We start from the raw sequence: 16,361 nt of genomic DNA, 5'->3' as shown, positions 1-16,361 counted from the left end.
GTGGAGGAGGTCTAGGTTGGATATTAGGAAACATTATTTCACTAGGAGGGTGGTGAAGCACTGGAATGGGTTACCTAGGGAGGTGCTGGAATCTCCATCCTAAGAGGTTTTTAAGGCCCAGCATGACAAAGCCCTGGCTGGGATGATTTAGTTGGGGTTGGTCCTGCTTTGAGTAGGGGGTTGAACTAGATGACCTCCTGAGGTTTCTTCCAACTCTAATCTTCTGTGGTTCTATGATCTGAAATCTGGTTTATTCTCAGCAGTTATATTTTCTGCTAGATATTTTAGAGATGTTTCCTCTGTCTCCTACTATAGAGGCAACATCATTAGCAGGCTAGCGTCTTCTCTGCGGGTCAAGATGCTCCTCATTCTGTTCCAGCTCTTGTAGCCAGAGAAGCAGCACAAAAAGTTGGGGCTAATCCAGTTACTTTTACAGGATTTTTCCTCCCCACTGTACTTTGAAGCTGAAGTTTGTCAGCTACTGTATATACTCTGTTTTGGTTGTTTTGGTTGGGGTATGGTCTGATGTGGGGGAGGGGCACATCTCATTCAGTAACTCAGCTTTGATCTCCTTACTTCAAAAGCTAAGAGCTGGAATGCAGTATCCCCTTTCTCCCTACTGAAATAACACCAGCTCTGAGTTAGGCAGCTAGAATTCCAGCGAGATGCCAGCATGCACCTAAATAGTCTCCACTGTCTTCATGGAGCTATCACCACTAGCCAAAAGAAAGCGACCTGCAAAAGTTCCTCCTCTCTGAGACTTAATGGCTCCTGCAAAAGAGGACCCCAAGGATTCTGCTGGTGGGGGACACAGGCCAGTCCTCTCCAATCCCCTGAAGAAGCAAAGCTGTCCCCGCACCCCATACAAAGCTGTTCCTGGCTGGCTTAGCGCTGGGGCAGCTGGAAGACGTTGGGCTGGGTATTGAGTTCTGAGGTGTGGAATGGAGCAGTTTGGATGGTTGGGGAAAAGAGGCAGGACATGGAGGGTTAAATGCATGAGAACTTAGGCAGTGTTCATTGCTGTATGAAGCCAATAATTACAGCCTTGCGTTAATTACTGCTCCTTTGGGAGAAAGCCCCATGGGTCAAAGATCCTGGAGGCACACATAATTCAGCACTGGCAGTAACACTGCCTCTGCCTGCACAAGCAGTCATGAGACAAATTCAAATGCCCATCCTACTGGCCGTCTGAACTTGCAGATGGCTTTATGGAAATACTAAGAGTCAAGTTAGTCAGATTAAGGTGGAATAAAAAAATGCCATGCCCCTGAATAGTTCAAAGGACAGTGTCCCTTTAAAACCTAAACCAGATCACTCCCAGTTGAGGCTGCCTCTGACATACTCAAAGTCTGTTCACTATATATAATTTTTTAAACCAACTAATAAATGCTTAACCTAATTAATTGCTAAAAGCAGCCACTCTAGGCAAGGGAGGACATCAGAGTTCTTTACCCAGTAGTGACTGAACAATACAGTTGGGCTTAACCAGAAGTGGAGTATTAGCTCTACACAGTCTGAATAAATCCCCCATACACTCTCAGAGATCAGTCCTGAACTAAATGCTCCCAGCCTTCCCAGCTAGTTAGCTGCTCCCCAAATGCCCCCAGGGCTAATGCCCCCAGCATGGAACCCCCCCCCCCAATTGCTCAGCTGGTACTAAGGGACTAGGAAAAATCCTGAGAGAGGCTTCATAGCTAAGTCACTCCCCCATTTTCTCTCCAACCAGAAATGGAGAGGAGGCAGCTCAGCTCCAGGCTCAGCTAATTAAGTTGGTCATCACTAGATTTTAAAAAAATTTGCCTGAGATCAGAGGGCGCCGCAGAATCCTTTACGGCGTATAGACCTGGCCTTCCATTGGCCGATACTTCTCCAGGAGACATGCAGAGACGGGCACTCACAAGTGTGCCATTAGCTGGGGCAGGGAAGAGTAATTACTCTCTTGATCAAACCTTGCTTTAGTGAAGGCAGAGACGTTCGGCAATGGATGGTAGGTTTACTGCCATCACCACCCCCCGCTCCACATTAAGCGGCAGCCACGCTTCCCAAGTACATTCAGGCTGCCTTTCGGCATGCCAAGTGTTAATTCCCTCCCTTGAAGAGAAAGACTATCACACCCATTAAGCCTGGCCTTGCTGAGCAGCGGAGCAGCAGGGAAAGCAAAAGGAAACATATTTTGGAGGTGCTCCAACTGTCAATCACAGGCATGTTTCTCTCCAACAGCCTCTGTGTTGTTTGAGCGGGTTGTTTTTCCGCCAGAAGCACAATGGGGCCTGGTTATTCATTGAAAAAGTCTGCAAGTGGGCACCGCCCTCCATTCACAACCAATTTGGAACGCTCCATTCACCAGAGACCAAAAAACAATCCCTCCCGCTCAGCGCTACCATTCAAGAAAAGGGAAACAACACTTGAGATCATAACAGAGACCAGCTGTCCACACAGAGAAGCCTGCGCTGTGCGCAACGTTTACATAAGGAATTCAAACACTGCAGGAATGGCCTGCACTGCACTGGGGAACTTGGCTTCTTGCAGCGTTCACTCCAAACCAGCACGATTGTGCAACTCAGCTTGTGGCGAAGGCCGGAAACGCCTTTCAGCCAAAGGAGGAGGCAAGAAGTTAAACTTGGGCTCCTTTTTTCAAAACACAACTGCTGCGTGCTAATGTCTGGGTGAGATTTCCCTCACTGACTTAGGCAGTGGACCACTCTGGGACCCCCCCGCCGTTCCTCTCTATTTCGCCTATTCACTGGGAGGAAAGATCTGCCCAGCCACACTGCAGCAGCCCTGCTTTGCTTCTGGGAGCTGCAATCAACTTGGAGAACTGCTGATCCTCACAAGGGACTGAGCATGTTCATGGCCAGCAGAGCATAGATGCATTTCCGAGGTTCCAGGGAATGGGGAGAGGAGCATGAACTGCAGAGGTCCCTCCATGTACCAGAGGTGGAAAAAATAACCTTTAGCAGCTACTTTTGGGGGATTAAAGCCCATGGCAGGGGAGAACTTGTTCTGATTGTATCTCCTAGGCTGCCCTAGAGCTGGGCCCAGGACACCCCCCACAGCAAGCCTTGGAATGAGGCATGTTTCTGCCGGCCACTTCATTTCAAACCCTCCTGTGCTTCACTCCCCCTAGGTGCCGGGAGCACATAGCAGCGGGCGGGACCCCAGTAAGAGACCCATCAGTGAGCTAACAACAAAAGTGATCATAATCCATTATTGGCACCAGCACCGCTTCCCCGGGTGCTGCCTAGGAAAGGTTTGCTGTGCCAGAGCATGGCTGGAGCAGCGATGTCTCAAAGGCCATGTGTGAGGGAGCACAAATACGCAAACAGGCTTCCAACCTCTCAATTCTACTGCTCTCCACTATAATTAAAAGCTGAAAAAAGCAAGTGACTAGCTTAACTATAGAGAAGGTTAGAGAACGCATCTCCCCATACCATTATGAGATGCAGCCGTGAACGTAGTACTGGCAGGATGGAACCCACAAGAGCTGCTCCATGTCTGAACTGGCCAGGTAAGCCATTTGCCGCTTCCAAGTTCTGCTCTTGCATGGGAGCAGCACCAGGGCCGGTGCAAGGATGTTTCGCACCCTAGGTGAAACTTCCACCTTGTGCCGCCCCCGCCCTGAGGTGCCCCCCTTGCGGCAGCTCCCCACCCCCCACCCTCAGGCACCCCCACCACCACCCCAGCTCTGTGCACAATCACGCCGTCGCTGCTTCACTTCTCCCGCCTCCCAGGCTTGCGGTGCCTAAGCTGATTGGCGCCGCAAGCCTGGGAGGCGGGAGATGTGAAGCAGCCACAGCGTGCTCGGGGAGGAGGCGGCGCAGGGGTGAGCTGGGGCGGGGAGTTCCCCTGCGTGCCATCCCCTCCCTCCCTTACTTGCTGCAGGCGGCCCTCCCTGCGCTCCCCTGCCCCAGCTCCCTCTGCCTAAATGCCGGCAGCGAACAGGGTGGCCAAAGATTCGGCCGCTGCTGAAGAAAATGGTGCCTCCCAAATGCTAGCGCTCTAGGCAACCGCCTAGTTCACCTAAATGGTTGCACCGGCCCTGGCAGCACCAACACATTAGCCTAGGACGGACCCTCTGTCCTACGACCATTGAAGGGACACCTGTCTGTCCAGCCTGGCTTTCACTACAGCATTTTATTACATTTCACACCATCAGCCTGACACTGCTTTTTATGGGTCAGACCAGAAAATACCACGATGCCCCATTTGACCCATCAAACTCATGTTCCCTGCCTGCATACTCAATCCTAGAGACTTAGTTTCAGCATCTTTCCACAAGGCGAAGTTTAGGATATTAAAAAAAGAAAAAAAAATGGATTCTGGCATCCAACACCATTGCCCCTTACTTAGCTCACCACAGTGAGCTAGTAGCCTCGAGCGGATAAGAATCTGATTTGCAGCTGGAAAGGAAAAAAGCAGATGTCTGCCAACTATGTCCTGCGTTGGTCTCTTCAGGAGGTCCAACTAGATCAGAGGTTCTCAACCTTTTCCGTACAGTGGAGAAAAGGTTTGGGCCCCATAAAGAAAGGGTGAGTGGCAGTAACACCCTAGGGCTACTCACAACCCTCAAGTTACAAACCCCTGGGGCTAGATCTTAGGGATCTCTTCTGGTCTTAAAATAAAGCCTATAAAATATTAAGGGCAAGAATCCCAACCCAACCCCTAGAGCTGATCCCAAGTGGAGGGGGGAGGGGAGGAGAGTGACACTTTTCAAGCTCTAATTGAAGCCCTCAACATGGCTCAGTTTCATGTCAACCTAGAGCTTTTATTTTCCCCATTTTACTGACTCTCCAAAGGGGGTGAGAAAGAAGGAACAGGCCTTCTCCTGTGCAAACAAAACAGACCACAGCCATTCACAAGTAAGTTCAAGGACACTTGCTGATTAAAATCCTTCTATTTTCCTTCATAGCAGTAACACATGCCTAACCCCTTTCAACCAAGCTCTGACTTTGAAGGGATGCTGTTGACCCCAGTATCTTCCCAGATCTAGCGTCTGTAGAAACAAGCTCTGGGAAGGCCAATAAACAAGTGAACCTTCTTTGTCATTTTTGAAATCAATATATTAAAGCAGTGACCACTGTATAATAGGACTGGCTGACTCCACTGATTTCAGCTGTCCAGGCGGAGAGAAATGCAAGTAAACAGCACAAGACTTGGGCATTTCTGGAGCATCCAGCAGCATGGTGCTCACTTGTTTTGTTCGCACATTTCGCCACTCTGTGCCTGTTCAGCCTTTTATTTAAGCTCATGGCGCTGCCATTCAGGGACATGCCTATGGGGGTCACACAGCAAAGCTATAGCACAGCATGCAACGGAACACCAGCCTCCTGGCTTTCTTGGTTTTAACCACAAAACCATCTCTCCTCTGAAACGAAAGCAATGTGACTTTATTTGCTTTAATGACTTAAGGTGTTACTGGAGCCCGAGGGAAAAGCTTGCTTACAACAAACTCTGATGCTTAAAAGAACATCATAAATGTAACAGCCTGTTAGACAGCATGGCGCTGATCCTGCAGCAGCAGATCCCTGTGGAGCATCAATGAAGGTAGCAATCGACACAGGGAACTGCCATTAGAGAGCTCACAGCAGGAATAGGGCCTTAAAATATTTGCCTGCCTCAGACTAAACTGCCTGTCGAATGGGTACAAGTGGCCAGAGGTCACAGAGGGTCTTCTCTCTCTCGCCTTTGTCCCAACCATGCACTGGAACCCCTGGCTGTGGGCACATCCACCCCCAGCCACATCTGGGAGATGAATGTTACAGTTACAACTGGGAAAGGGTCTCAGTTCAGGAATTCAGCCTCTGATGCTGGAGACTGAGAGGAACTTTAGGTCCATGGCTCCCTTATCCTGTGGAGAGCAGGGGATCATTTCTCCTCTACATTATAACAGGATACAACTAGGCTTGGCAGAATTCCATTTTGTATATATTTATTTATTTCAACAGAGAATATCAATGTTCATTTTAAAACATTTTTTCAATATATTATTTAAATTATCAAAGTTGTGCAAAATGATGGGCTTTAAGCATTTTTTTAATGTCTGCAGCTGTGGGAAGTTATGGTGGGGGTTGGACTAATTATTTAAACGACAGGAGAGACAGATTCAAACAGTTAAAGATTCATAACCATTAAAACGCAGAACTGTTCACATCACATGTCAAAATAGACAAAGTCAATACCCTTAAAGAACTCTAGGGTTCTCAGATAGCAGGTTTCTTACTTTGCCGCTTGGTAAATGTTGATCATCATCAACGGACATATTTGTTTGCTTGTGTGTTTGGTGAAAAAAATCAAGGGGTACCAACATTTTGCCAATTAAAAAACAAAATCTTTCCAAGCCTAGATACAACACATGATAAAGTGACTCTGTCACCCAGAAGATTATTAAACTCCAGTTTGCTCTTAAGTATGACGTTATGGAAATCTTCAGAGGAACGGGTTTGATGAGACCATCTCCGTTACTGTGAAATTAACAGCAAAAACTGGTAGGGGCTTTTCCTCCTGAAGCCTTCGCTGCATTGTCAAACTTCTGGCAAGGTGCAACTGATGAGACTGACTTTACCCAGTCCTGAGAACGCCAGGCAGAATGTTTGCCACGGAACTACGTACAGGAAGGGTCACTATGGGCACACTTTGTCCTCCAGAGAGGCATTTGTGAGACTGGAAAAGACACCCAGCATTCTTGTGGTGTGTCTTGTCAGCGCCACCGACAGTGATTTGTGAGTATTATGTCATGTTATTGCAGAACAGCAGGATGAAACAAAACCCACAAAGCACAGTCAAATCCCCAAAAGACAGCAAAACCCCACAAAATTAAGGCCCCCACCCAATCTCAACAATAGCAAATAAGGACAAATGTGTCATTTGTGTTGACAGTGTCCCTTTAAATAGTGCAGCAGCTGGGTTCAATGCCAAGACGGCACGTGCAATAGGAAACACGGACTATGCTGTTTTTGCAGCAGTGTGTCCACAGGCGTCACTAGGCACTGAAATCCAAGTGCTCTTTATGCTCCCCTTAGTACTTCTTGACCATTCAGTTTATCAAAGGAAAGCTACTGGAGTGCAAGACTGCCATCCCGCCCAGAGGAAGCTGCCCACGGGTGCATTCCAGGCCCCACCATGACCTTTTACAATAGGCAATATTTGTATCCCTCTTTACAGGCCAGTGAGGGTGTTACAAACAAACACAAAACTATCATGGTTTTAGCCCCAAACCAGCCTTTTGTTGAAAGAGCAAGTCTGTTCGAATACTCCTTGTTTCCAGCCAGCTCCCTTAGGGGAGACATCAGTTTTTTCCCTCCCATCTAGCAGGTGAGGGAGAGAGAGAAAGAAGCCAACAAGCCAGCACTGGCTGCTACCAGCCTTGCCGGCGTTGTGCTAGCGCACTCCCAACTCACTGCTTCCGCGGCAGGTTGCGTGTCCCCCTCCTTATTTTCTCCTTCCCATCAGGCCACAGAAAGCCTGGCAGAACACCTACGCTGGCTCAGGTCCTGCCACTGCCCAGGGTGCTGCTTGCAGGATGCTTCTTAAGGAGGTGGGAGGCAAGTACATGGTTTCTCCAAACCTCTCACTTCAAGTTAAGTTTAGGCACCAATGCAGCAAGCTACTCAGAGCAGGCACGGGGTTTCCCCTGGGGCAGGACAGACTATGGCACATAGCATACCCCCCCCCCCAAGCCTTCCACCACTTCTTCCTCCTCTGCCCTTTGCATCAGGTGCTCTAGGTTTCAAGGGCAGGAGGATGAACTGCCTTAGCCTAAGTAAAAATATTCAAATTCTTTTAGTGCTGCTACGCCATAAAACCAAAATGTCGATTTGGAGTTACCTGGACAGCCTCGTTTCAACATAAACTCCTCTTTACTCAGCTTGTTTCAGTTAAGTTATCTTCTGTGGCAGCACAACACATCTTAGCCACCCAAGCCACAGACAAGCCTCTTCGACCCGAAAGCTTATGTCTCTCGGCTCACTCCAAAAACCCCAGCGACCAGGAGTGGTCATTTCGGCAGCTCCTCAGGTTACACAGGAATAAGACTGCCGAGGGGCATTTGAAAGAACCTCTGCCAAAAGAGAGTCACCCTCCCACACACACTGCAGTTTATACTGCTCCAGGCAAGAACTGGAAGGGCTGGGCTAGAATGTCAACACAGACCTGTGTCTCTGACTCCAGGCCTGCCTTTTATCTCCAAGCAGAGAGAGAGAGTGTAAAAAATGTTGGCTGTCTGGAGCAGTTTCATGGCAAGCATCCCACTCGCTTAGAAGTAATCAAAGAGCAATAATTAACATGCATTTACTGTAGCATAAGATACTCTGCTGCATGCTGTGACAAAGTTTCAGCAAAGAATCTGTTCCACTGCAGGCTAAATTTGATTTCCTCTATGTTCTGCAGCAGTATGACTTAGTACAAAGGCCTATTAATAAAGACCAAGCTGGTATTTATGTTTGCAGTTAACAATCCAAGAACATCCTGCTTTTACTTAGCCTCTAATGCCAGTATGGTCAGTCCAAAATACACACAGGGAGAACATACAGACACAGCCAGCCTGCTGCATATAAAGGGGGGGAAATAGGACCTAACTGGCTCAGGTGTTTTCTATCATCACTGTGACTAAGGAACAATTCTCTTTCTGATGCAATTCACAAGGGACTGCATTTTCATCAATCTTCTCTTAAACATGCCTACTTGCCAGTGACTAATGCTCCCTGCTGCTGCTCAGCACAGCTCGAGTTTCACCAGTCAGCTTTGCCCTTGACAGCCTCACTAGGCTACAACTAGAAAGGCTCCAAGCCACCACAGAGAGATGTTAGCTATCCAAGTAGCACTGCACCTGTGTGCCTATCAAATGGATTTTAAAAGCTATTGTATTATGGAGAATCAATCAGTGGGTGTTCAAAAGAATCCCAGAGATGCAAGTTCACAAATGCTAAAATATCTTTATACAGCTATTTAGTCAAGATAGACTACTTGGAAATATAGGCTAACCTCATCTTGAGGAACCAAAACCATGCAAGTCTGCATGCTACCTTCTTCTTAATCCTAATGAGTTACATGAGTTAGTGCAGAAAACAGCTATATTTACATTGTTGTAATAAGGGAACAACTCAAAGCAGCATCGAATTTTGCATAACATTTATCACATCAGAGAATCAAAGCACTTCACAGCAAAACATACAATAAGCTATGGAGTTACTTACAGTTATCAGACTGAAAATCTGGGACAAACTGTTCATCATCAGGAACTTGGGCTGAAAAAAAAAGGGGGGGGGGTTGTAAAATAGTTTAGTCATTCCAAATACATGTGCATTAGAAAACGTGATAGAGAAAAGGGGCAGAGATGAAGACTTGCCTTCAGCTAACCAAGCCTCCTGAAGCTGGCTGAGATCCTGGAACAGTTCTAGGACAGAAGAAAAGAATTGTGTAGAACAGTTACAAAAAAAAGTTCAACTTTTATGGAGAAAAGAGGCAGTAGTGACAACTTAAACTGAATCTTAATGAAGAGGGGGAAACTTAACTACCTTCGGAATCATGCGCCAGGTCAGTGTCCAAAAGCTTCCTTTTTCTGTCAGTCACTGGCCGGCCTCGACATTCCTCTGTGCAAGACTGCTGAAAGAGAGACCACATATTGCCATGAAGGACACAGCAAACTTACCAGAGACAGCACACACTAGACAAAGGAAGAGGAATCTTACGGTAAGAGAGATGAAGAACAAAAAGTGCTTGGGAGGCAGAGACAAGCAAGACTTACCCCTGGCACCATGAATGGGACTTGCTGATCATAAAAGCCATCCATTGTGTTTCAATATCTTCAGTATCCCCTTAAATGTTTTCAGCATTGAAGCCAATTCCAGAGAAAGAGGGTTTTCTTCAAAGTACCTACTATGGCAGATTGAACACTAAGGAACAAAAAAAAATGCAAAGCATCAAGGTCTGCCTTTAAGCCTGAACAGACTTCCCCTTCTCTAATGGCATGGAAAGAACACTGCCTGCGAGCTTTAAAGATTAACTGCTGGGCTCAATTAACACACACCAAACACACTATGTTTAAAGACTAATCCATTTACCCTCTGATATTTTCTCCCCTTACCAATTAACTTGCTATGATTGATCATCTTCATTCACAAGTTTCTCCTCTATATCCTAACTTCTTGCTTCAACAGAGAGGTCATAACCTTTAGTTTGTGATGTCACATAGTTACTATGGAAACTGCTGTGACATCACTAATGATTGATTACAACTGCTTAAAAGCAAGCATATGGGCAAAGGCGTGGATTACAAGGGAGAGATCATATTGCCCAGAGTACAAATATTTTCTCTCTACATGGCTAAAAGATAGCTATAAATAGCAACCAGTCCATGGAAAGTAAGTCCCAGTTTACTTAACAAATATGACAGAGCTAATCTACCAAAAGACAACAGAAAATAAAGTTTAACTCTTCTGGGTACTGCCAGGGAAAGAGAGAATACTTCTCTAGGGGCCATTTTAAAATAATGAAAATCATTATTTTAAGAAAAGCATTTGGCTTCCCAAGCTCTCATATGTTTGAGAAGTTAAACACCCAGTAACAAAAAGCAAACATTTTCTATATGTTCAGTTGACACTGAAGTCTACATGAAACAGAAAATCACTACTCCCCTTGCTACTGATGCAACTCTTGCCATTCCAGAAGCCAGACTGTTGTAAATTAATCTAAGAGCAACTTTCACTTCACTGCTTTTTTAAAACATTGAGTAGCTTTGGTGTGAAATGGAGTGCAGGATTGTTGTGCTGCTACAATTGCAGTAATTTTTTTTTAAAAGCATCCAATGGCATATAAACCTTCTACTTCTTCTTGCCATAAACAGAAATAAGGAATTTAGTATTTAAATATTTAGCATTAAGAGGAAAAATGCACACCACAAGTTTCATAACACCTAGGAGGGGAGGGACCTTTTCAGCTTCCATATCCAAGCAGTATTGTGTGTTACAGACTAAAGCCTGCTCTTAAAATGTCAGAGTCCTGCTCCAACACTCAGTAGTGCAGGAAAGAATGCGAAGGAGATGCCTCGAGTCCAGAAATCCTTCCCAAGTAGTGGTTGGGTCCAGTTTTTCAATAACAGCAGCATTTTTAGAGGGCTCTAGACCTCATGTATTTAACTGTGCCTGTAGTTAAGCCACACTTCTTCGCCTGTTCCTTTCCCTGTGCCCCCAGGAAAGCTTTAACAGTCAAACAATAAAATTAGCATCCCCTCCCCCACAACACAAATCTGGCTTTAGCTTTATGAATGGAAGAGGGAGCAGCAGCAGGTAGAGTGTAACTGGATCCCCAGCACAGGGCCCCATTCACAAAACAAGGCACACACTTCCCAGCTTTCCCCATTCATGAAACTCCTTCAGATGCGCCCCCCGCCCCCACAGCCCCGGGAGAGACAGCCCCCACCCCCGCGGTTTGAGGGGAAACTTAATGCTTCATTCACAAATCGCCCACATTCGTAGAACTCCGAGCAGCCGCGGCCAAGCTTAGCCATTCCGTCCGGCAGCCCCGAGCGAGAGCAGGCTGCCGCGCGCCCCTATACTCCAGACCCATCCACCTGCTCCCGCCCCCACACATTTTGTGCACCTCAACGCCTGCCCACCCCCCGCACCTCATGAGCCTCAAATCCACCACATGCACGGCGAGACTAATCCCGCCTGCGCACCCTCCTGTACCCCAAACATGCATACCCCTGGCACCCCCAAACTCATGTCTCGTACTCTAGGTACCCCCAGCTCCAACCGCCTGCACCCCACCCCCACACCTCCAAGCCCCACGCGCCCCCGCCTGCACTTCCCACCCCCTAGTCCCTCACCCCTGTACCCCATTCCCGCGCACCTCCTCCGGCACCCCCAAGCCCCGCGCGCCCCCCTTTTACACTCCCCCAAGCCCCGCGCGCCCCTCGCCCGCATCCCCAAACCCCTCTCGCTCCCTCCCAAGCCCCGTGCGCACCCTCCTGCCCCCCATTTCCGTGCTCCCCTCCTCGCCTGCACCCCCACACCCGCGCGCTCACCACTTCTTGCGCCAGCCCGAGCCCCGTGCGCTCCTCGGCCGCGCAGCCCCCTCCCCCAGGAAGGCTGCGGCCTCACCCCGACCCGTGCTCACCGGGTCCCGCAGCGCCTCGCAGCCGCCACGGAGTCGCTAGGAGCCAGAGTCTTTGCGCTGCCAGAGCCCGAGCGGCCTCCAGAGCCCGCCCCCCCCCCCCGTCCTCATTAGCCCACAGTCCCTCCAGGAGTTGTCAATCACTGCTTGTTTACCCTTACCGCCGCCCAATGGCGCGAGTCCCTGCGGGGCCTCCCGTTCTGATTGGTCCCAGTACCCCAGCGGCGCATTCTGCGCCCTCCTCCTCCCAGCGCTAATATACATAATTTATTCTCCGGGGAATACCAGCCAATCGGCACAGTCTAATTTGCATAATAATTGCAAGGACGTTTTTCATTCATAAAAAAACGCGTCCTGAGGGGGGGGCCGAGGGAGGGAAGGATTTAAAGAGACAGCGCCCCGCCGAGCAGCCAGGCTTCCAGCCTTGCCCTTGCCCAGCCTCCGCGGCCCCCCGGGGCGTTATAAGGGCTGGGCAGGGCACAGGCGCAACCCAGCAGCCAATAGACTTCGGAGCCAGTACCAGTTAGAGTATCGTTAGGCCTCAGAGTGAACGCCCCAGTGTGCATCGCCCGGGGGCTTTTCCCTCTCTGCAGGCTAAAGGCACTGCATGGCTCCGCGAGAGGTGCCCCTAAACCCATCAGGACCAGCAGCTACCAAGTGCCCTGCCCAAATGGTACAGCGACTGAGGGGACTGGTACAGAGTGCCAGCCTGCTGCTCCACTGCATCTCCCCTTAGAACAGCTCACAAGCTTGTTGGTTGGTGCCATCACATTGATTGGTCATGATTAAGGTTAAGATTCTGTCTCAGGTATTTTTAGTAAAAGTCAGGGACAGGTCCCAGGCAATAAACAAAAATTCATGGAAGCCTGGGACCTGTCCCTGACTTTTACTAAAAATACCCTGGTGGGGAGGGAAGCAGAGCTCTGACCAGGCCTGCAGCTGCTTCAGCCCCACCTCCACTGCTACATCTGCTTCAGAGGAGCTGACCCAACCCCAGCTGCTGCTCCAGTGGCTGGGGACCACTGCTCTGGCAGGCCCTGGGTTTTGCTGCTGGTCAGCTGTTCTGGCAGACCCAGGGCTGACAGCTGCTTCAGCCCTGCCCCAGAAGTCATGGAGGTCCTGGAAAGGCACAGAATCTGTGACCTCCGTGACAGAATCATGGCCTTAGTCACAGGGCTGCCCAGAGGGGGGGACAAGAGGGGCAATTTTCCCCAGGCCCCGGGCTCCGCAGAGGCCCCCATGAGTTTTTTGGGGCCCCTGGAGCAGGGTCCTTCATTCGCTCCAGGGGGGCCGGGCCCTGGAGCTTCTTCCGCTCCCGGTCTTTGCCGGCGGGGGGGTCCTTCCGCTCCAGGGTGGAAGGACCCCCCAACAGTGAATTACCACTGAAGCGGGACCTGCCGCTGAAGTGCAACCCGGTCTTCGGCGGTAATTCGGCTGCGGGGGCCCTTCCGTACCGGGACCCACTGCTGAAGTGCCCCGAAGACCCGCGGCGGGGCCGCCCGCCGCCAAACAGGGCCAGTCTAGACATTTCGCCGCGCAGGGGGCACCCTGCCGCTTGCCGGTCCCGCGGCTCTGGTAGACCTCCCGCAAGCACTCCTGCGGATGCTCCACCGGAGCCGTGGGACCAGCGGATCCTCCGCAGGCACTCCTGCGGGAGGTCCACTGGAGCCGCCTGCCGCCAACGGCCCCAGGCCCCCAGAATCCTCTGGGCGGCCCTGTTTAGTCATGAGGGAGAAGCCAGCATCCTGCAGCAGTGGGGAAGGATGTAGGATGCGTGCAGTGTGTGCACTGCACAAGCTAGGCCTGTGGAGACCAGGACAAAATTCCCAAAGCTGGTGGGATGGGGAATCTGGGGGATGAAAATGCATCCTCTTCTCACTGCCCTGAATACCAGGGATCTCCGTCATCAGCAGAAGTTGGTCCAGTAAAAGACATTATTGCACCCACCTTGTCTCTCTGAATACCAGATATATTTTCAAAGGAAGGCAGCGCTCCCCCGCCTCCCAACACCACACACATTGCCTTCTCTGCCAGGGTATTGTCCCACTCTTTAGATGAGCTCACAGGCCACAGGCCAGCACGTGTGCCCATGCACAAAGATGGTCACAAGGGCTGATGCCCATCACAGAAGCGTCATTGTAAGACAGGGCAATACAGCAAAGGAGGCTAGTAGGTCACACTACTAGAGGAGACAAACTGACACAGAAGGCACACAAGGGGCCCAAACCTTGGTACATGCTCACTGTCATCTCTCTCTCTCTCTGTCTTGTGCACACACTTTCTTCTCATTCAGCCACCATGAGCAGGAGCAGGCCCCAGGGTAACAGAGGCTGCCCTCCGTGTTCAGCCGAACCAGCCCAGCCATGCAGAAGCTGGCCCTGACTCATATGGCATCACTGGCACAGTCCTGGCAGTGGGTGTCATTTTGGCACCTTCAGGCCTTCAGGCTTTGCCCATGCTGCTCCGAAATACCCTTATTTGCCCATGTTAGTTCCTGCGACAAAGCGGGCAACACAGCTCTGACTGTGTAGGGCACAAGGAAAGACAACAGGGTGCTGAGCACTACCGCACTGTCAGAACAAATTATGCTAATTAGCCCTGGCACAACCCCTACCCTCCTCATTTCAGTAGAGGAATAGGGTGTTTAAATCCACTAGTTGGCAGGTTGCACCCTCAGGCTCATAGCTGGAAAAGGCTACATTTCTAGACTGCTGCCCAGTGCCCTACCCGATCCTTGATGGCCTACAATTTGGCTTGTGCTCCAGCAGCTGCTACGAGTGCATGTCCAGTTCAGGGAATGCTTTGATTGACCTGAACCAAACTTTTTCTGGCAGCCAAAGGGCACTTTTTCAGCCCCTCCAAGATCTATGTGTAGATGAGCACCTCCAGTAACACAGAGATGGAGACATGGACTGCAGTCCACCATGTGAGCACCTGCACTGGGGCATGGCACTGGAAGCACAAAGGAGAGTTTCCGTGGTAGTGACTTGTAAGAAGATTGCACAAGGAGTTGTGGGTTCACAATAGGCATTCTCCATCAGCCCTTATCCATAAAAAAAAAAAAAAAATACAAGAAATAGACGGGGGAGGGATAGCTCAGTGATTTGAGCATTGGCCTGCTAAACCCAGGGTTGTGCGCTCAATCCTTGAGAGGGCCATTTAGGGAACTGGGGTAAAAAACTGTCTGGGGATTGGTCCTGACTTGAGCAGAGGGTTGAACCAAATGACCTCCTGAGGTCCCTTCCAACTCCAATAGTCTACAATTCTATAGCAACTGGTATAAATTAGAATCTATGAAGTGTAGAAAAATGATAAGGGAAGCTGAAGACATAAGGAAAACTCCATAACTGGCTAGGCTAAGGACAATAAGAAGTTTTTAAAGTGTATATTAGGAACAGAAGAAAGCCTAGCAATAGTATAGGTCTATTACTAGATGGAGTGGTAAAATAATGACAATGTGATAAAGGCAAAATGTTCAATATATATTTCTGTTCTGTATTTGGAAAGAAGCAGAATAATGTATTCATATCACAATCCCTTAGTAACTAAGAAGGCTATTAAACATCTACTTGGGATAAATATTTTTAAATCATAAGGCCCAGAAAATTTACACCAAGAGTCTTAAAAGAGTTAGTTTAGGAGATCTCTGGCCCATTTAGGTTAATTTCTAATAAATCTTGGAATACTGGAGAAATTCCAAAAGATTGCAAGTGTGCTAATGTCATGCCAATATTCCAAAACGGCAAGTAGGATGACTTGGGTACCAGTTAGCCTGACATCAGGCCTGGGCAAAATAACAGAAAAGCTGATATAAGAGTCAATTAATATAGAATTAAAGCATAAGACTATAATTAATGCCAGCCAACATGCTTTTATGGAAAATAAGTCCAGTTATGGAAGTTGTGATCCGGTCCTTCCTGCATGAGAACTGCTCCCACACCATGCTCAGATGCGTCGGTGGTTACCAGGAATGGTTTGTCAAAGTCCGGGGCCCTTAGTACAGGGTCAGACAGGAGTGTCACCTTAAGCTGAGTAAAGGCCTTCTGACACTCATTAGTCCACTTAACTCTATTCGGCTGGGTCTTTTTGGTCAGGTCGGTCAGTGAGGCAGCAATTTGGCTGTAGTGTGGTACAAATTGCCTGTAATACCCAGCCAAGCCTAAGAAGGATAGGACCTGTTTCTTTAACTTTGGGACAGGCCACTTTTGGATAGCATCCACCTTGGCCTGTAGGGGGTTTATGGTTCCTCG

At 49.1% G+C, this 16,361-nt stretch overlaps 1 protein-coding gene across 4 annotated transcripts in view; it reads right to left on the bottom strand.

Annotated features, from left to right (window-relative positions):
• ETV5 (ETS variant transcription factor 5) overlaps nucleotides 1-12,184 on the bottom strand; it is a 37,566-nt gene extending 25,382 nt beyond the window's left edge. For 2 of the 4 annotated variants that reach the window (XM_050965554.1, XM_050965558.1), the window contains exons 1-5: nucleotides 12,023-12,108; nucleotides 9,743-9,890; nucleotides 9,513-9,600; nucleotides 9,344-9,391; nucleotides 9,192-9,242 (exon numbers count right to left, since the gene is read on the bottom strand). In XM_050965554.1, coding sequence (XP_050821511.1) covers nucleotides 9,192-9,242; nucleotides 9,344-9,391; nucleotides 9,513-9,600; nucleotides 9,743-9,787 — 232 coding nt within the window. In that variant the 5' untranslated portion in view covers nucleotides 9,788-9,890; nucleotides 12,023-12,108. The other 2 variants (XM_050965555.1, XM_050965557.1) reach the window with 2 other exon arrangements.
• Between the last annotated feature and the right edge of the window lie 4,177 nt (nucleotides 12,185-16,361).

This window comes from Gopherus flavomarginatus, chromosome 8 (genome assembly GCF_025201925.1).
Source record: "Gopherus flavomarginatus isolate rGopFla2 chromosome 8, rGopFla2.mat.asm, whole genome shotgun sequence".
NCBI lineage: Eukaryota > Metazoa > Chordata > Testudines > Testudinidae > Gopherus > Gopherus flavomarginatus.
The sequence above is the reverse complement of the archived record's forward strand: the minus strand, read 5'-3'. Positions and strand labels throughout refer to the sequence as shown.